This window comes from Pseudomyrmex gracilis, unplaced genomic scaffold (genome assembly GCF_002006095.1).
Source record: "Pseudomyrmex gracilis isolate BER0280 unplaced genomic scaffold, ASM200609v1 scaffold_9, whole genome shotgun sequence".
NCBI classification, from domain to species: domain Eukaryota; kingdom Metazoa; phylum Arthropoda; class Insecta; order Hymenoptera; family Formicidae; genus Pseudomyrmex; species Pseudomyrmex gracilis.
Window position 1 is genome coordinate 1,506,007 of NW_018020593.1, and position 20,501 is coordinate 1,526,507.

Consider the following 20,501-nt stretch of genomic DNA (forward strand, 5'->3'; position numbering starts at 1 on the left):
TAAATGTTGAGGAAAAGAATTCATATAACTCTCGTGAAACCCGCCTGTTTCTGGCAGTTTGACAACGAAAATGATCACAGCCAGGTGGTGACTGCGAAAAGTAAGAGGTGGTAACTAAAAACTAAAATCTCAGTGAGATGAGATACGTAAAACAGAACGCCGGGTTTCTGTTGTACAAACATATGTTGCACAAGCTCTTCTACACGTACACTCACACACGTTTAACGATCAAAGTGCAAGAAATATGAGGAGAGAAACGTTTGCCAAGAGAGCCAATGCTAAATTTCCCGCTTCTCACTCTCGCGCAAAACGATAAATAGAACGGAAAAGGAAAAAAGAAAGTCGTGATGCGCGCGAAGAAATCGTAGGTTGCACTTTGTATATATTTTATTATTTCGCATCGCGAATGTATTGACCCGGAAGAGATTTGCGACCTGGGATTCGGAAACTGAGAGCGACTATACGCACAAGGCTGACAACCACTTCCCTCTCAATGTACTGCGATGCAAGGATGGTCATGGTCGATGGTCGGTGGTGGCTCCGAGACACAAAGGGCGAAGAGAAACCAGTCGAGTCGGAGGATGATAGTCGCGAAAGGGAGAGAAGAGCTCGAAAGAGGGAGCGAAAGCAAAAGGGACGGAAAGAGGCAGAAAATGGTGAGAGAGAAAAAAGGACACAGAGAGAGAGAGAGAGAGAGAGAGAGAAGAGGGATTCTCTCGAATAATCCGTAGGCCGAAATATCGAGCGCTTCTCTCCCTCTCCGTTTTCGCGCCGTAGCTTTCGCGCGTCCGGGATCAATAAAACGCGTTCCTGTAAATTATCTCTCCTCCGTTAGGTCGCTGTTACAACACTCCCCATATTATGTCATATCGAATTAATGTCTCTTGCGTTAAAATATGTGTAAACACGCATGGAATTTACAAAATGTTTGTTACTTTGATGGAAAATGAGAGTGTTCGCCAGATGTACATGTGCCAAAACGATGAGCTCTAAATAACTTGTATCGTTTCAGCAAAATTGATATACTTGGGACTAATATTATATGTGTACTCTCCCATCGTTGTAAATATTCAATCGATGAACTCATCCTGATCTGCGACTGTCTGAAATATTAACAGACAGCTTTCATCGGTCTAACTATTGAAGTAAATGTGTGATTATGCATACGTGCGTATGCGAGACAATGACAAACATATTGTCTATATACAACAGAGAGACACATGCCGTATTTACTAAATTATACAATTCTACTTATAACATTAATTATGTATTTGCTTGACTTAATTAACGCAATTTTTTTTATTCTCATGCTCTTTTATTGTAACAATAAAAAAGAAACTATAATTTTAGATAATGAGAGTAAGAAATGAAAAAGTTCGTGCGTGTATTTAATACAATGATGGGAGATAATAATAGTTATGCATTTGCAATATTAGAAAGAAACTGCGATTTCAAAACCGGTTGTGTATTGCGCTTGTCTTGACATTGATCGCCGTGTGCCTGCCATTTTTATTCCCGTCGAGTCGCGAAATTTATTCCGTGTGTTATTCGTGTACACGCGAGATAAAGGATGTAGATGGAAATTTCGCGTCTATGCGGTGAACATATCAACAGTGGGACATTTTCCGATCTGCTTTTTTTGCGTATAAATCCCCTTCATATTGGTTTTCTTATCCAAAAATGGCGGTCACCGATAATTCTCGAACGCGTCGCTGTCCGTCAGTGCGAACAAATTTAGCAAAACTCCACTCGACATCTCTGAGAAGCGAAATGAACGAACATTTAGTGACGGGCGAAAATGTAAGGCGAAGAAAGATCGGGCGTGGCAAGAATGGACATCAGAGCACACGTACTGCGAGTGTGCGAAAAAGAAAAGAACATTGGCTACGAATAAAACGTCATTAGGATGAAGTTAGAAAAAGACGCTGGTGGGAATGGAAGTGCAGAGATAAAGAGAGAGAAACTTTTATATATAGATATCTACGTCGTACATACATATAGAGTAAAGAAGAGTCTACAGCTGGATCCGAGAGGAAAGAAGAGTCGAGAGATAAAATTCGGCGAGCAAAGGGAGGCTGATTTACGATACTATCCTGAACCTAAAGGAGAGGGAAAAGGTCAAGGATTGGGGAAGATGCGGAGTATCAGAGGGAGATACGCAGCAGAATCAAGATTTGGTTTCGCAGCGATGTGTGAGGACATGAGAGAGATAAAGAGAGAAAGAGAAAGAAAGAAGGAATCAGAGAGAGAAGCAACGGAACTGAGATAGGTAGATGAGAGGAACAGGCAAGAAAAGCAACGAAACGGCCCCAGGCTGTGCGGGAGGCGAAGGGAGAAAAGAGAATCGGAGGCTGTTGACCGGGCTTCGAATTCGAAAGGCTTACGCGAGCTCGCAGTGAGGCAGGACGCGGTCCCGCTTGCGTGCCACGACTGCGGTAGGAATAAAAGAGACGGAGAGAGAGAGATTAAATTGCCGAGGGTACAAGAGAGGAAAGAAGGACTATGGCGCACACACGTAACTGCTCGGCATCGCCCGAATTTCGCAACAGCGGTGCCCAAATGCCATGATATTCCACAAGCAAGTTCTTTTGAAATATTATTTAACATTCAGATCATTAAGTCTGTTTAATATAATTGCATCATTGTTTTTTTTTTATGTATAAAAATTATCGTAATTTTTATAGCAGATTTTTTTGAGTTGATAAAAAAATCAGACTTGACAATAAATATTATTAAAGTATTATTATATCAGGCTTATTATCGTTAATTATTACGGTATATGTTATCGGGATAAAGAATGGTTGGAGAATAAATTAAAGTGCAATGAATAATGATATAAAACAGAAGAACTTTTTCTCGAAATTTAATATTAAAATATTGCTTTATTCTATCATTGATATCTCGCATATAAATTATGTATTTGTCTATAAAAATTGCATACATGATGTCACGTGTATTTTAGTGAAACAAAATTGTTTAGTGAACAAAATTAATGACTGCATTGTTTTGTGAACTTAATATCAGCATCTCACTTTAGAAACATTAGACATAGACATATAACGTGATTAAAAGGCTTAAGTAGAATAGATTACATTTATCTCGTTTGCGCTTACCAAGAATATAATAATATTCTTGGTAAGAGAGAGAGAAAGAGAGAGAGAGAGAGAGAGGTGAATTATGTAACTGATAAATATAGAAACAAATAGACGTCTCAATTACGCGAGAACTATAAACATATTATTTATTTTCGTTATTGCAAACGTTCATATGAGATTTTATAGACACCAGTTTTCGAAAACAAGTGAATTAATTTAGTAAAAATTATTTTCGATAGAGTGTTTTTATCTTTAAATTGAAAATTATGTCAGACACTTTATACAAGAAAAACATTATGCGAAGGAGAGGTCACAATCAATAAGAAAAATTAATATATTATATCACAAACATATAAAAAAAGTCATAATGAATTTGTAATACAAACTTTGTATAATAATTAATTTTTAATTTAAAAAATCGTAAAATTTAGCGTCTTTTTTCTTCTCTTTTTTTCTCTCTCTTGCTTTCGCTTTTGCTTTCTCTCTCTTTCTTTCTCTCTCTCGACCTTGAATACGTGTATTAGTCGACGAGCTGTGTTGCGGGAGGGTAGCAAACTCTCGTATCGATCCTCGTAGAAGCGCGGACCTTCCTCCGATCCTCATTCGCAAAAGCCGTACTGCCAAAACTTTTCTTCATCAGAATGAGTCGAAAATCTGGCGTTCTTAAGAATGATAAAGAAGGCGTAAAAAATCCTTTAGTTCAAATATAGATATATACACGCTTTGTACATCTTATAAAGAAGGTACGTTACATATTTTTAATTAAATCAGACAAAACTCGAATTTTTTTTTAAATAAAAACCGCAGAATATTAAAACGCGCTTATATAATATAATAAGTATCTTGGTTATATTCGCGTAAAAACACTTGCAACACAAAATGTTCTTATTTTTATTCTATGCCATTGTTTGAGATGTTTTTTGCGGACACGTCTTCGAAACGATTGATCAAATTACCGTCGAGAGTGTGTAGTACGCATCAGCCAATTGGGTCGGTACGTGACGGTAAGAAACTCTTTTGACCATGAACTTGAGTTGGATAGATTTTAGAAGTCGGCGCATTCATTTTCTTCTAATCAATAAGGAAACTTTTCAATCACGACGTGATATCGTTATACTTGAACGCGCGCTTTATACGCGCTTTATCGTCGCAGCTCTGCTCGGTTATCGTCCCGTGTAGAATAAGCGCCTAGATCGTTTTTTTTTTCTTTTTTTGACAAGATTTAAAATTCACGCACGTGTTAATTATTATGCGCTTGCTTCCGGATAATTTCTATTCTGTTACCGTTGAGTTCCCACATATTGTTTCCGTGATTTTGAAGAGAACCGTCTTTATTTCGTTATTATATTTTATATGTGGCCCGGAAATGTATTACAAGTAAAACGGCACCGTAAAACATCTTAATTAGCCAAAATTGGATTGAAAAAAGATGTTTTTTGCAATTAAATTTATGCTTAAAATGTTTTGTTACTGTAATAAATTTTAAAGCTTACAAGTGTTTTGACGAGTTACTTGTTGTAGAATATTAACTGCCGTGTGATTATTATTTTTGTAACTTATATATTTATTTATATTTGAAAACATTTTCTCTTTATCTTTCTCAATGATAATAAGAAAGAGAGAGAATCTATATAAAAAAAAAAAAACTCGAAGCTGCGTAATTTTATTTTTAATCTTACGTACAATAAACGCAACAAAAAACTTTTGCGTGTCTAACTTCTTTATTAAGAAAGTTTATTCACACTTAACAATGTGCGTCAAGTTCGTCAAATTGGTCATAATCTATCCAACTTGTAATACCACACAATTTTCGCATTTTACACGTACATATACTCGTGAGGAGAGGTACAAAAAGAAAAAAAAATGTTATGGATGATGAAACGTCAACAAACAAGAATTTCTGCTGCTCTAGATTAGTTTATTTCGCGGACAAACACGGGATATATTTTATATTATCTGTAATTCCGCACAAAATGTGTCTCGCGAAAGATAAGAAGTTGCAAATTATTATATCGTACATTTTACACACAGTCACCAAGTTAAATACATGTTATTTATTTGTCCGAGAGCTGTCAATTAAATCAAGCTTTCTTGATATAATATGCAAAGTCGATATATTTCCACATTACTTTTATATAACTGGTTCGAGGTCGATCTATCAATCTTTCCATTTTTTAGTTGAACAGGTACATAATACCTCTGTTTCTAATATCAGAGGGGATAACGGATCAATGATTGGTTGTTATAATTTCATTTGCAGAGAATAGTTATTGTGAATGACAAAGTGAAAAAAAGCGAATGATAAATGACAGCAAATGTATCTTGGTCTTTTATAGTATCATAAAAATATCAAAGGATGTTGTTTTGTTCGCTTGGAAAAAAAGAATGTTTTTTGCAGTCATATTGTTTTTATAATAATGTTCTTGAAATAGACAAACACGCAAAAACATTGATGTTGAAAGTGTCTTCAAGTTTTATTGAACATTATCATTTTTGGAAATTGGATGTTTCTTGGAAAATTATTCGGCATTTTAATTTTACAACCCAAAATGAATTTATCGTTTTATATTTCACAGGCGTTGCGTGTATATAATTATTACTGCTTGTAAATGAATGTTCCGTTTTTGTTTTCTTTTATTTCTTTTTAGGTCCTATTAATTCTGTTCGCGATAGCCTGACGCGATAAACAAGGTGAATAAAACGCAGATGTGATGTAACTTGCGCAAAGAAGCGTGGTGGAACATGCGTAGGGAGATCATTCGACTGTATATAACATTTCGCGGATAGCCAACTCAAGTCTGACTCACAATCTGTCTTAATTTTCGAGATTCTTCTAACGTATCTCGATGATGAAAGACTTGTTTATTGAAGAATATTATCTACTTGCAACGCGGCAAATTGGTGAATGTGAACGAAGCGGTTTTCAAGGATAGCGTGAAAGATTGGCCGATTACGTCACTGTCCAACAAGGTTTCGTCGGCCTTACATATATTCGGTCGAGCAGATTCGTTTATCGTACTTTTTTCGCACGACGGAAACGAAGCGTAGCGATGAGAGAGAAAGAGAAAGAGAGAGAGAGAGAGACGCGCTTAATTAGATCTCTAATCGATGGGAGTAACTTTCGACCTCTATTTTTCCGTCGGTTTTTTTTATGCCGATCGAACCACACACAGACTAAAGTTTATTTCGCTTCTTCGAACCTATTGGCCTCAACATCGCGAAAATGCAAACACTTCGCATAAAATTATACGCAATGCTATTATCCCGCGTATTATTATCGCATTATTGCGTTCGACGATAATGTTGAATTTTTATGTCATTGTTTTCAGCGACTAACTTACATATTTATTGCCTGTCGCGCGACAGACGAAAAATATTTCCGCGCCATTTTGATTACGTAATTATTACATTATTATGACGTCGGAATATACATGTTTGGTGGCGACATGAAAAATGCACGCCGACTTCTTCTGCTCGCGAGTAAAGCTGATTATGTCGCAATGTTTTAATTTATTTCGTTTTATTATAATTATACATTTCGTGTGACATTCGCTGGAATCGATTAAAAGGGAAACAAGTACTCTATATGCCACACATTTCATGTCATATGTTCTGCGTTATCGATATTATAGTACATATTTCAATCACCTGTGCTCGCATCTTCTCTACTTGACGGCGATTATTATCAACAAAACAGACTTCTGTTAATTTCTCTTCGCATTTTTCCAAAATCCGATCTTCTCTCTAGTGCCATTATTTTAATATGTGCATTTTATATTTTATTGCGCGTTATTTAATATTCGCTATAACGCAACTTTGTTATTAGTTTCGTTCTTATTTCAAGTTAATTTTGTTAAAATTAACTTCAAAAGTTTATTTTTCGTTCGCGATAATATTGAACGAATATGCATGCCTTGATTTATCCGCTTTTTATCTCTGGTGATTAATGTTGCGGTAGATCGCGGATAGGTTTGTTTGTATATACGACCGCGCATGCTTGTATGTTATTTTCTATACCGCGAGATACTTCAATCTGCCAGATAGACTCTTTGCCAGATACGCAACGAACAACGAATACCAAGCCAAAGTATCATCGGTTTTCTCTCTTTCTCTCTCAAGCGATACGTCGAGCGACGAATTAATTCGATGCCGTTTTCGTGTAATTAAGTCTTCATTTTCGCGAACGATTTGAGCGATTTAGCGAAATCTACGTAGAAACAAATTAGTCGCGTGCGCGTGCCGCGATTTCTATGAGAGAATCGCAAATTGATTAAATTACTTCGGTAGCCTTGATCCGACTTCAAACCCGAAGAGAGAATCCCGCGTGGCATCTCGACGATGCGCGCTTCAATCCTTTTTAGAGACACCGCATTGTAACAACATTGTAACTGCGCCACCGAACCACATAGTCGTTGTCGTGTTCTATTCACGACAATATGCGTATCCGGCTTGTTGCCAAAAGAGAGAAGCGTGATTTCACATGTAAAGGGATATATGTTGAAGGTGTATGTCGATCGGTACAATATGTTTGCAACAAAGTCATTAAATATCCGATCGATTTTGTAAGTCAGTGTATTTCTTTAGCACCAACTTACACGGCATTTACCTCTGTATGTGTATTATAATTATTAATTTGCGCATATTGTGTATGAGTGAAATTATAAAAACAATTATCTTGCGTAGAGATGTTTCTGTAATTATCTGTTACAAACTTTTATTTTATTGTAACATAAAATGGAAATCAAGTTGAATCGGATTTTAAATAAGATTTTTTTGAATCTAAATTGTTACAAATACGTAGAGTCGATAAATAGATGCTGCATATATATCCATATTATTAACATACAAAATATATGCCAACATATTTTATTATAAAAAATCGTAATTTATGGAAATGTGGAACTCACGCATACATTAAGTACAAAAAGTGATTTTCATAAATTAAGGTATACAGAAAAGATATATTTTATACTCTCCTAATTTGTGAATGTCGCTTTTAATCGACTCCGTTTTTGTTACAGCAATCCACGTGCGTCGCGCAACATGGCGGAGAAGCAACGCCGTGACAATCTCAATACCAATATTGCGAGGATGGCTGCTCTCGTGCCAATCGTCGCTGTAAACTCTCGGAAGATGGACAAGATCTCTATCTTGAGATTGGCCGCTGCTTTCTTGAGAACGCAATATAGTAAGTTACGATCTCTAGATCCTTTTCCTCAGTATGTGATGTTTTTATTTATTTATTTGTGTTTTTACTACTTTTTGTTATCGTAAAATGTGTTTAGATCCTAACTATTACCTACTATTACTGTTAGTTTATCGAAAAATAACATTTAGTTTATTACCGCATTGACGCGGTGCATTTTGTTTTATTGTTGTGATTTTAAACAAATCGAGAAATTATTACATGTTATAGAAAAGATCAATATCATTCTTGAGATACGAAGTATGGAATATCAATTGTTTGTTTGTTTGTTTTTTAAGTCCGTGATTACACGTGTTGGCAAAGAAAAAAAACATAATTCGCAATCACGCACGTGCATTATTTACAGCGCTCGGAAGTGGCTCGACAAATTTTCTCCCGCGGCAATTTGTCGATTTCGATTTGGAGCAATATTTCGTTGATGTAAGTATATGTTTTGACAAATGGATTTGGACACACCAAACAGATGCACGGGATTTTTACTTTGTAAATTATTACAGCACATTGTTGGCTCCAATGGATTTTTTCTTGTCATCACTACAACGGGAAAGATCGTATACGTCAGTCGACATGTGGAGCAACATCTTGGCCATGTTCAAGTAAGCGTTGTCTTTATTATTTCTCAGAACTGATAAATACGTATTGATACATACGTACTATTATATTCAAGGCGTAAAAATTTTCGTGGAGTTTGTTCAATGTCAATTTATTTCTTCAACATATCGCTTTTCTTCTGCGTGTTGGCTCTTAAAAGCTACTTTGTATTTGTTAAAAGTTATTTATACGCAAGATTGTTTGTTATGTCATGTGAGTATTAATCTCGATGAAGTATTTGAAGTGTTCACTTTAAAACTATTGAAAGCACTAGCTATTTATTCATATGTCGCGAAATTTTCTATCTGCGTAGCTTTTTTTTACAACGGCACATTTATATTGTGGTATAACATTCTCGTCGGCGACAATGAGAAGGTAAAGGAAGGGAAAAGAGGGAAACAGAGAGACAGAGAGAAAGAGAGCGAGAACAGCGATCGCGATCTTGCGGCTGCAGCTGTAGCACCGACCTACCCTTGTATTCAGGGAGTTAGGAATTATCGATCAAATGAACGCGTGCAACGCAAATACGCTCCCATGGCAACCATGCGCTGTGCTGCCCTCCGTTCCTTTTTGCTTGCGTTACGGTTGAAACGTAACATACCTGCCAATATCCCCGCGTTTATTTCGTATGTATTTGTATGCGGGAATTACTCGCGCAATTGCTCGCGAAAAGATTGTAGCGCGCGCGCGCGCGCGCCTGTTTTCAACGCGAAAAATTCCAGTTGTCGCGCAAATGAAGTGTGCGATGATTCCCCGGCTGATAATTTATTCATTGGATCCACATGCAACTTTTCCGCGAAAAATTCATACGTTTAATCTGATCTGATGAATATCACGGGATGAATTTTCCCGGCAAAAAAATTTACGTTTCAATTCGCGGAACAAGAAATCAAAAAGAAATTTTGTTGTGATCTTGTGATTGTAAATATTTAAATAAACAGAAATTCGCACGTTCAAAATGTTTTATATATAATGTAATTATTATATAATATTAATGTAAACATTTTATATTGATTCAGCGACATATAGTAATTATGTTGAAACTTTTGCAAACTGTATAAAGTACAATATATTTTTTACATATATTTGTCGCGTTTTACCAATATTAAAATATTATTCGGCGGATTTTATTCGTATCGCCGTCGTGTTAGAAAAATGAAATAACCAATATTTCTCATATACACATACACATATGTACAAACATACATATATAAATACATATATGTACATTTATACACGTGAGATGTGAAATTAAAATTTCCGGAATTGCGAATTTGTGCCAAACGGAAACAAGGTAAATGCTGCAAAAAAATCATTGCGCAAAACAGAGCATTTAATTAACTGAACGCGGATTTCACGGATCAAGTAATTACCGTTAACGGGAATAATACGCTTGTCTTTTTATTAAAGGGATTCTAAACTGAATCTGTTTTATCGACTGAATTTACAGCTTATGGCGTCAGATTGTAGTAATAATTCTTTAATATAAAAAGTTATGCAGTTTGTACGTAGAAAACAAACTGCGTCCCGTTTTCGGAACAACATAAAGAACAATTATATAGCTCTCGGAATTGTTTTTAGAAGGTTAGTGTAAATAAATAGTGTGCGTGAAATGATGAATAAATAGTGTGTGTATTCCAATATTGTTCTGAAAATATTCACGCACACTATTTATTCATACTAGGTTTCTAAACGCATTTCTGAGAGCTCTATATTGTTCTTTATGTTGTTCCGAAAACGGGACGCAGTTTGTTTTCTACGTACAAACTGCATAACTTTTTATATTAAAGAATTATTACTACGATCTGACGCCAAAAGCTGTAAATTCAATCGGTAAAACGACGGAGTTCGATCGTCAGTTTAGGATCCCCTTAAGTATGTATATATCTTGCGGTGAAATTGGGCCGACTATCTGCTGCAGATGTTAAGCGGCGTATATTGCAGGCGAATAATTAGCTCGATCGATATTGAGATATATAACGAGTGCATCACTTTTTGCTGCCTGTGAGTTTTTTTTTTTTTTTTTTTTTCTGACGACGCAGCATCGTCATCTCTGGCGAAATCAACCGTTTTCTGGGATTACCAAAAGGCTTCGCGCAATTGTACGCATGATGTTTCGGAATAATATTTTATTTTCTTTCTGAATCGGTACAAATATATGAAATTGAGAAAAGGAAGACGATGTACATATCGATGAGACTCGTGCACCATTGATCAAATATTGAATGTTAAATGAATGAAAAATGTGAACAAAACCGATACGTCGTATCGCGAATTTCTTTGAAAATGTAGAGAAGTATCACACGTTAAAAAAAGTATAAATATACTATAAGAAAAATAGAAGATATAAAATACTATCCTTTTTTCAAATTCAAATTAACGTTGATTTGTTTTTCTAATTTACATATTTTTTATTGTTAAAATAAAAACAGGGACGCAAGAAAAAGTGAATAATTAAGCAAACTTGTGAAATGACCAACCTGAACTATGTCGTAATAAAAAGTAGAAAGGGCAAACAGAATAAAAATGTTGACGTGCGGCTCAGTGAATGTTTGCGGGTAAAATCTGAGAATCGTTACGCATAAAAGTATCCTACCGCGCAGAAAAAATTATCGTCAAATATTTTACGAGATTCCCGTCATTAATTACGGTAATTTTGACTGGAATTTTTAATTAAAATTTGAATCGTGAGTCTACGAAAGATTTCTTTGATAATTTCCTTGAAACACAAAGATCAGAGAGATATATAATAAGATACTTACGAGTTAGATGCATTAATGATTTGCGTTTGTTTTCATATTTGCGAAGTGAAATGAATTTGCTGAGTCTATCTATGCGGACTGTGTCAATCGCGCGAACGTAATGCATGATCGAGTAAATTATGATGTAAATCCATAAAAGCAGCATTTTCACCTTGATATCCGTACACGTACGAGTATGTATATACGAGTTTTTTTGCGTTTCGCAAAGTCTACGGATTCCCTAAAGCTAAATCGAGTATATTAGTTAGCGAAAGAGTCCCTTGGTGGTGATAAGGATCGTATGGACGCTCTAACGATAGCCAAGCAACTAAATTTAGCGCTTTTGGAAGAAAATAAAGACGTAGATTATTACAACCTTCACGCAAGAAGCTCTCGGGGTTTTTTAAGACCCAACTCGATGAGAATATTATAGACAACAAAAGGAAGAATATACTTGGATCTATATATCATTATTATCAAGAGACTAAAAGGAAAGAAGGAAATTTATTAGCCAGTTTGAATAAATATTCTTAAACATTGTTGCAATTCAGAATTAAACACATACATGCATGAGTAGAAAATAAAGAGATATCTTTTACGATATTTATAATTGCATTCGACTTTGCGGCTTTTTAGATTCTTTATTTAGTTTAATAAGCTATCATCGAATGTTCTATGGCGAAGAAACTTTGTGAGTTAATTTTCTTTTTTTTTTTTTTAATAACATCGAGCATTTTCTGTAATTACCTTGAAACGTCATGGAATACTATTTTTTTGCTATTTATTTATAGAACCCGTGTAGAATTTCCACTCTTCCACTTATAATTTAATACACTCATCAGATTGAATTGAGTATGTGTTAGAATGCTGATCTCTCGGGATGTTAAAATTTTAAAAATTTAAACTTTTGAGGATCAAATGTTGCGTAACAGTTTTTCGGGAAACATCGAGTACGGACGTCTATATAAACAATTCCCAAGCGCCCTTGGGAGGAGGGGAAGGATATTGTTTTTCTATTTGCATCCGCAAGGCTATCACACACATATTTCGGGATTGCTTCCAGGAAAGCCGCGAACGTATGACGAAAGAAGATAATATTGGCTTCAAAACAACAAGAAGAATGCACAATTTCACAATGCACAATTTGGACAAAAAAAAAGATAAGATCAATTTAAATGAAGGATTCGTTTGAATTACGGAGAGACATATCTCCGGGAGATTTCAACGCGTGTATCAAATTTCTGTTTCGCAACGAACAAGCGAAATTTGACATTCCAGAGATTGAAACTTCATTAGTCTCTTATTTCTCTCCGCTCTCTTCGCTGTCTCTTATTATGTAATTAAGCATTAAGAAGTAAAATATTGTAACCATCATCGCTCTTGAAAAAAAAACTATGCGTCTGTGTGTATTACATATGTATATATTTACATATTTACATACACACACACACACACGCACACGATGCTCGTTAATTGAAGAAAAATTAACTCTCGCTCTCGTACGCTACGGGTTATCACTCTTCCTGTCATCTGGAAGTTGTCTTTGTTTTTCTTTGAGAAAACAACAAAGAAGGCAAACGGGCGGTAGCGGTAAACCACACACGTACACGTCAAGGATAAAAGGTAAAAAAATGTCTGTGCTATCGATCGCGCGCGCGCGTTTGCCGGTGGCGCTCCAGATTCAAGCGGTAACGATAATTCGCCACTCTGCTGTAACGAATCAGCTCTTGGAAGCCACCCGAGTTTCTCTTTTTTTTTTTCTCCCTCTTTCTCTCTCTTTCTTCTGTCTATCTGTCTATCTCTTGTATTCTAAGAGATACTGGAGAGACTGACGATAAAGAGGCGAAAGAGAAGCAAAGAGGGAAAAGGTAGTAACGGCGGGAGTTGTTTGCGCGAGCGTGGATTTGTTCTTATTTTTCAAGAAAGCATTCACAATCAGCCTGCATTGTTCTCAAGGAGAAACTGCCCGCTGCGAAAACGAGTGCCGACGTTGTCACGTGCACCACCAACGTCATCTTCGAGTTCCTCGACATATCATGACACGATTCGCTGCGTGGAAGATACTTGCAATAGGTAGCTTCTTATAGAAGTAATCTCTTTTGCGAGACCTTTTTGTGAGAACCGTGACGATTCTGTTTTTGAGAAAAAAATAAGTGCAATAAATGCACACAAGAGGAGGGGGAGTATGAAATCTAAATAGAGCGGCAGTTGTTATTTTAATGTTAATGGCGCAATCGTTCGATCGTTCAAAGAACAAAGCTTGAAAATTAGGTTTTGTTACGATTATGGAGCTGTATATATATATATAATCGATGTAAATATAAATATGTAATTTAAACAACTACAAGAAAGAAAATTATACATTGCGTGGCTCTATCGAGACAGTCTCGATCAATCTCACATAAAAATATTGATTTCTCTATCTGAATTAAAATTACACTTAATATGTAAATATCAAAAATCGTGTTAAAAGAAACAAAATTTAATCTTTACGAATTTGATATTTTGCTAAAGTTTATCGGTTTTATCTTGAAATTGATCGATTTGATCAGAAATATGAAAATTTTCTCTAAAATATTTTGCAGAACGAAATGTTGGGTCAGTCTTTGTACAGCTTCGTTTATCTCGAGGATCATGACGAGCTCAAGCGTAACCTTTCGACCGAAGATATCCAGTCGACGACGGCGAAGGGTAACATCTCGCAGATATCGGAGCTGGTGCATGATAACAACTCCAGCTCTTCTGAGGACTCGACGACGAATCACAAGCCGAACGAAAGGCTAAAGTTCTTTCGGGAACAAAGACGGAACTTTTCAATTCGCCTGGCACAGCGCACCGTGTCCAAGCGCAACACCACGCAGTACGAGTGTTTCGAAATCTCGGGGGTGCTCCGGCTCGCGGACGCTTGCAAGAACGCGGATCTCAACGGAAACAAGGGAAAGTATCGAGGTGAGAGTTTTTCAAATTTCGTTTCTCCAAACTTACTCTCCTCGCAAAAAAGCTAAAGCAGCGCATAACAGCTTTAAAACTTCTTATGTTGCGTTAATATCGGATGGATCTTCTTTCTTTGCGTGTATTTAGAAGATGTGACGAAAAAGAATCAGCGTTAAAATCTGTTGAATATTGTAATTTTTAATTTCAAGTCACAGTTACTGAATTTCTTAGTTTCTCGCATCATTTCGCGCGACTTCGAATTCAGTTGCGATTTAATCGATTCCAAATAAGGTTTTCAGTCGTATTATTGCATTTTACCTCGTCGCGTATAAATGTACGCGCGGTTGACGCAATAAAACCGTTTTCATCATAAACGGGATAATTCTATCGCGCGAGAGCTGTCGGTAATAGACATCCCTTCGCATAAAAGCAGCAATATCGTACTTCATTACGTATTCTATGTGAAACAGTCCGTAAGCGAGTGGCGAGCGAGTGAAAGGAGGACTTTGCGCGGATTTCGCAGGAGACGACGTACGGGTGAGGAAAGAAAGAGGGATCGATGATTTTGTTTTATCACGACACGATTGAAATACGTTGCGCGGGTTTCGAAACGAGTATTGCAAATATTTACACCGCTGTATTTAAATTTAGATCTTCGCCATCCCGTCCGAGAAGACGAGAGATGTATAGGCGCAGTCACGAGCGTTTCAACGCGCGTACCATTCTTTATCTGTTCCTCTTAGATCACAGCAGAACACGCAACACGCATATGTATGCATGTGTTGTGCATACAATATTATTGTTTAGAGATGCTTTCGAAAACAAAGTTAGACAGACGTGCTTAACGAAGCTTATTCGCGAACGTCTTACGGCGCAAAAATATTTCTCGGGTCTTGTCGAACGCGCGCCGCTTTGGAGCTACAAGTTCTTTGATGTAACTCGAATCAGCTTCTCTTACGTTGAATATTTAATGAAAAGTCAATATTTTACTGTAATTTCGCACTTGTGGAATTATCTCAGCGATCTGAGGTGAAAATTGTGCTTTTGCTTTGAGCTAAAGCTCGCTGGAGAAAAAAGAATAGAATTTTATTTGCATTTTTCTCTTTACAAGTTTTCTTTGCAAAATTGTCTTCTCATCTACAATTCGAGACCCTTCTTAAAAATTATTTGCAGCTCTGTTTCTTGCTCGATTATCTATATTTTTGTTCGTTTTATCGATCATCAAATATCATTTCCCGGTATGTTTACGACGTTTCCGTGATCGTAAATTCCTTTCTGAAATGCTTTATTTCTGTCCTTCAACTCGAGGAGTGATTTGCATCCGGTTGTTTACTGACCTTAGCTCGAACCAACGATTTTGACAGAGACCAGCACCACCAACGACATTGTTTTCGCCGGCATAGCAACCCTACCGAAGAAACGGCTCATCACCGACCTGTCGATACTGGATATGTATAAGGACGAGTACGTAACGAGGCATTTGGTCGATGGCCGTATCATTTATTGCGATCATAGAATATCCCTTATCGCCGGTTACATGTCGGAAGAGGTGTCGGGCGAGAACGCGTTCAAATACATGCACAAGGACGACTTTAGATGGACAATGATCGGCCTACGTCAAAGTAAGACTTTTATAAGATATTGAATATATTGTTTTATACATTTGTTGTGTGTATATATTGGCTGCTGAGATGATGTGGTTGTGTACGATTTTGCAGTGTACGATCGCGCCGAAACATACGGCTCGTCGTGCTACAGATTGTTCACGAAGAACGGAGGTTTTATCTACTTGAGAACTCACGGCTATTTGGAATTCGACAAAGACACGCAAACGGTGGAGTCTTTTGTCTGCGTCAATACATTAGTATCGTAAGTACATTATTACGTTAAATGCAAGATAAACCGAATGTGAGTGAAGTTTATCGACAATTGAAATATGGTGAATATAAAATGAAAACGTTGTTGTCATTTAGTTTTGTTTATCTTTCTAAGTAATGCAAAGTAATTTATTCACAACGCGAAGAAATTTTCTTGACAATATTAAAACTGTGAAACTAATTATGTAATTGTAAACGCACAATTTTTTGCGTACTTGTTCCGAGAGAGAGAAAAACGTTCTTTAAAAGTACTACAGCGAACGCATATCTACGTTGAGCAACATTTAGCAATGGGGAAACTTCGTTTGCAGGGAAGAGGAAGGCATAGAGCTCATGAAGGAGATGAAAACAAGATTCTCCGCGATTGTGTCATCGGCCAGCAAGAATCTGATTCTCGATAGTACGCTGTCGACAGATTTGGTAAGTTTAATCGAACTAATAGAATGTTTTCGCTCGTTAATTATATTGCGCGCAAAATTCTGAATATATAGAAAGCTTGATTTTAACAATTGCGCTCCTCTTTCCCGATTGTTGAATTAGGACTCCAACATATCTTCTCGTCCGGAAAGCAATCTCGAGACGACGCAGAAGATCGAAGACGCCATTAATCAGCTGATCAGCGATCTACCTTCGCCGGCCGTGTCGGAAGATCATTTCTCGCCCGCGCCCGCGCCAGACTCGCAGTTCGTGAAAGCCGTCATGTTCTCCAAGGGTATGCCACCGGCGGCCACGCAGGCCAAGGAGATCGGCATCAACAAGATCGATCGTTATATTTTAAATGGCAAGCGCAATCGGAAATTGAGCCAGGACTCGAACGATCACACGATGAACAAGTCATTCAATCCCAGCAGTGCGGAGCAAAGCCCGATTTCAGACGCAGAAAGCCCGAAAGTGTGCGGAAAGAATCTGGCGATGCTTGACATAAAGAACACTCATGTTCACAACAACATACCCAGTAACATTCACAACAATATTCAAAGCGCCAATATGTCTCTGCAATCGAACGTTCTCGTTACCAATAATACAAATCCTTGCGTTTCTTGCAATCCTACATCGCGTCGGAACGTTCCTAAAGCCGTAAACGTTCTGAAGCAAGAAAGGATAGAACAACATGCAACATGCAACGTGAACATGTCGCCGAGTTCTGTGCAGGAAAGCATCAGAATGGAACAGAAGCCTGAGACGTTTAATAATCGTATGATAAAGCAAGAACCGTCGGTGCAGTATTTCGACGACAATACAAACGACAGTTCGGTCATTTCATCGGGATTGACTTCTCCTAGTATCGAAACGCATAATCGCGGCCCGTTAAAAAGAATATGCGACGACGACATCTCGGCGACGCATAACAAAAGGCGATCGAACGACGTATACGCGTCGACAAACGGCATCGGCACAGCAGAACAGCAGAACGCTTCCTACTTGAAATGCAAGATCTACGCGACCGAAAACAAATATCCGGCCTTCTCGGCAGGTTTGAATCAGTATAATGATATCAGCCCGCAGCCTCTCCTGATAGAATCGCCTAACTCGAGTTTGCACGAAGTCACAGCGGATAGCTATCAACACCTAGCGGATCCGCTAGGTACAATGCATTCTGATGACGAGCAATTTGACGACATGCTTTTGGGCCCGGAACTGAAAAATCCAGGTATTACAATTAACAATTCCGTTAGCGTTCATTTAACAAAATATTTACTTTTGTTTTATTATTGAATAACTGCATTCATAATTTCTTTACATCTTCGATACACATTGTTTTTCTGTGTTACAGAACTCATGATGAAGTTATTCGATAATCTTCATCCCGAACCTGTACCGAATCTGAATTATGAAAGTAAGCATTTTTCGATTTTATGTAAGCAATTGTGTGATAAAGTGTCCGAAACGATGCATAGATAGCAACAGTAGTATTACATTGTTGTTGTCGTTGACAAGTATTATTTTTCAGAAGAAGAAATGTCAAACGCTCATTGTCCCACGTAGTGTTCGTGCAACAGCTTGCCAACATTTATTTAGTATCGATGACTTTATTGTTGCTCGAAAATTTCTTCCCACCGATGCTATTGTTGTTGTCATTTCGGGTACTTATCAATTGCTTCTCGTATATATCGTTTTAGAGTTCACACTCAAATTTATTCTGATTTTTATGTTGTTTAAGATTTCAATGAAGCAAAAGTGCAGCAATTTCTTTCTGCCAATGTAAGTACGTTACAATTTGAATTGATTTTAAAAGTTAAAACACGTTTAAGGTTACAAGATTTGGAACAGAAGTTAATTTATTCGCAATATGCTTCTAGCAAGCGGTAAATGATGAAATAAGGCGCACGTGTGATGAATTAGCAGACAGCATGGCGTTCCGCGAGTCTCAAATCAACGGATTGAAGCATGAGCTCGAATATAAACTTCTAAGCGCTCAAAGAGAGAACTTGTCACAGTTACAAGTATGTATTCATATTATTATTATTCTCGTGTTGATATCGCAATGTCATGTATATATATATATGTATGTGATCACATGTTTGATTACACCATACTATATATATATTTGTTACTTTGTAGGTTGAACATAACATGCAGAAGCAAATGCTCAGAAATTTACAACATGACCATCGTAAGATGCAATTGAATACAAAACACACCCATGGAGTGTAAAAAGTAGGATTGTTTTGCAAATTTGATTGAAAAACATCCTTGAAAAGCATCCAAAGCGAGCTTAATAGAGTGTATTCTCCGGAATTAAGCAGAGCAGGCTTCAAGAATTACTTAGGAGACTGAAATAAGAATCGGCGTATGTGTAATTCGTTTGATGATGAATTTATAGTGTTTGTTCTGTTATACGTTCCGGAATTTTGTTGCTTCCGAATTATCGATCTCAAAACAAAAAAAAAAGGAAAGATTTGCAATTTTTAGTAATCGTCGTAAGTACAATAACAAAGTTCACATCGGCTTATGTCAATATGGATCAGATGGAGGCGTTCTATGTGAATTCACTTCACTCATTTTATGGGAAAAAGAAAAAACTCGCTTGAGGCACTGGTGATTCGTATATATGTCAAGTAGTTTGTTTGAGTTCGGATCTATCGATCAAAAAACAAAAGTGTAAGAAATCCAACGAAGAGACATCGAAGAAAAGAACTTGCACAGACTAGTCAAACAATTGACGTGTACAAAGTGGTTCTTTCTCTGTGTTTTTTCTCTTCCTTTTCTTAATCTCTGTGCGACCGAGAAGAGTTGTTACATGTATTGCTATGCGAAAAGATGCGTTTTTTTGCTCGCTAACAGATCGTGCAGATCGTATACAAGGGCAAAATGGGTTTGTTGTGGAACGACAGTCGCATCTCAAGCAGATCTCCTATACGACCGACTGTTACGCAGTTGGCAGTTTTCAAATTTTATGATAGACTTGTATATACATAAGTATACACATTCGATTTTAACGCAGCAACGTTGTGCGGTACTTTCCTCGCGCTAATTTAATTGCTCGTCGCAAGACCGGCTGAGCTTAAAAACTACCTCTGTGGTTATGCATGTATCGGATGGATACAAAACCAGCTTTTATTCTTATCGGTTATAATTGCAAACGCTGTATACGAAGAATTAATAATACTCAAAGTGCTGTTTTATATATCTTTTTTTTTTTTATAAATTGCAAATTATACTGTTGCACTTGTAAAATGCGAAAAAAATGAAAAATTGATTTGGTAATTTTAATAATGCTTTTATTTCTCTCGTCTCATGTTAATTTTTCTAATTACTGATACGATAGTAATTTTTCTTTTTTTCCAATTGCATATATCTGCGCGCGCGTGGAAGAACAGACACAAGACATTTGGAACTTATATGTGTAGGGTTACCATATGTTTTTTTTCTTTTCTTTCTTTTTATTTTTTATTATTTTTTTTTTTTTCATAGAACGGTTTTTCACTATACGTACCTGAATTATATTTGCGTTTAAATGTCCTGTAACTGGAGGATTGAAAATCCAATTACGTGTTATAAAAACAATAGAAAATATATACAATTTAAATTAGATCATTAAAACTAGGTCTTTCGT

At 36.8% G+C, this 20,501-nt stretch overlaps 1 protein-coding gene across 4 annotated transcripts in view; it reads left to right on the top strand.

The window, feature by feature from the left end:
- LOC109861318 (circadian locomoter output cycles protein kaput-like) overlaps nucleotides 1-20,136 on the top strand; it is a 63,184-nt gene extending 43,048 nt beyond the window's left edge. For all 4 annotated transcript variants that reach the window (XM_020440931.1, XM_020440912.1, XM_020440908.1 and 1 more), the window contains 12 exons: nucleotides 8,117-8,283; nucleotides 8,648-8,721; nucleotides 8,799-8,897; nucleotides 14,219-14,582; nucleotides 15,932-16,189; nucleotides 16,286-16,436; nucleotides 16,756-16,864; nucleotides 16,985-18,095; nucleotides 18,219-18,281; nucleotides 18,606-18,646; nucleotides 18,745-18,888; nucleotides 19,007-20,136. In XM_020440931.1, coding sequence (XP_020296520.1) covers nucleotides 8,117-8,283; nucleotides 8,648-8,721; nucleotides 8,799-8,897; nucleotides 14,219-14,582; nucleotides 15,932-16,189; nucleotides 16,286-16,436; nucleotides 16,756-16,864; nucleotides 16,985-18,095; nucleotides 18,219-18,281; nucleotides 18,606-18,646; nucleotides 18,745-18,888; nucleotides 19,007-19,099 — 2,674 coding nt within the window. In that variant the 3' untranslated portion in view covers nucleotides 19,100-20,136. The remainder of the gene's footprint in view (nucleotides 1-8,116; nucleotides 8,284-8,647; nucleotides 8,722-8,798; nucleotides 8,898-14,218; nucleotides 14,583-15,931; nucleotides 16,190-16,285; nucleotides 16,437-16,755; nucleotides 16,865-16,984; nucleotides 18,096-18,218; nucleotides 18,282-18,605; nucleotides 18,647-18,744; nucleotides 18,889-19,006) is intronic.
- The last annotated feature ends 365 nt before the right edge of the window (nucleotides 20,137-20,501 follow it).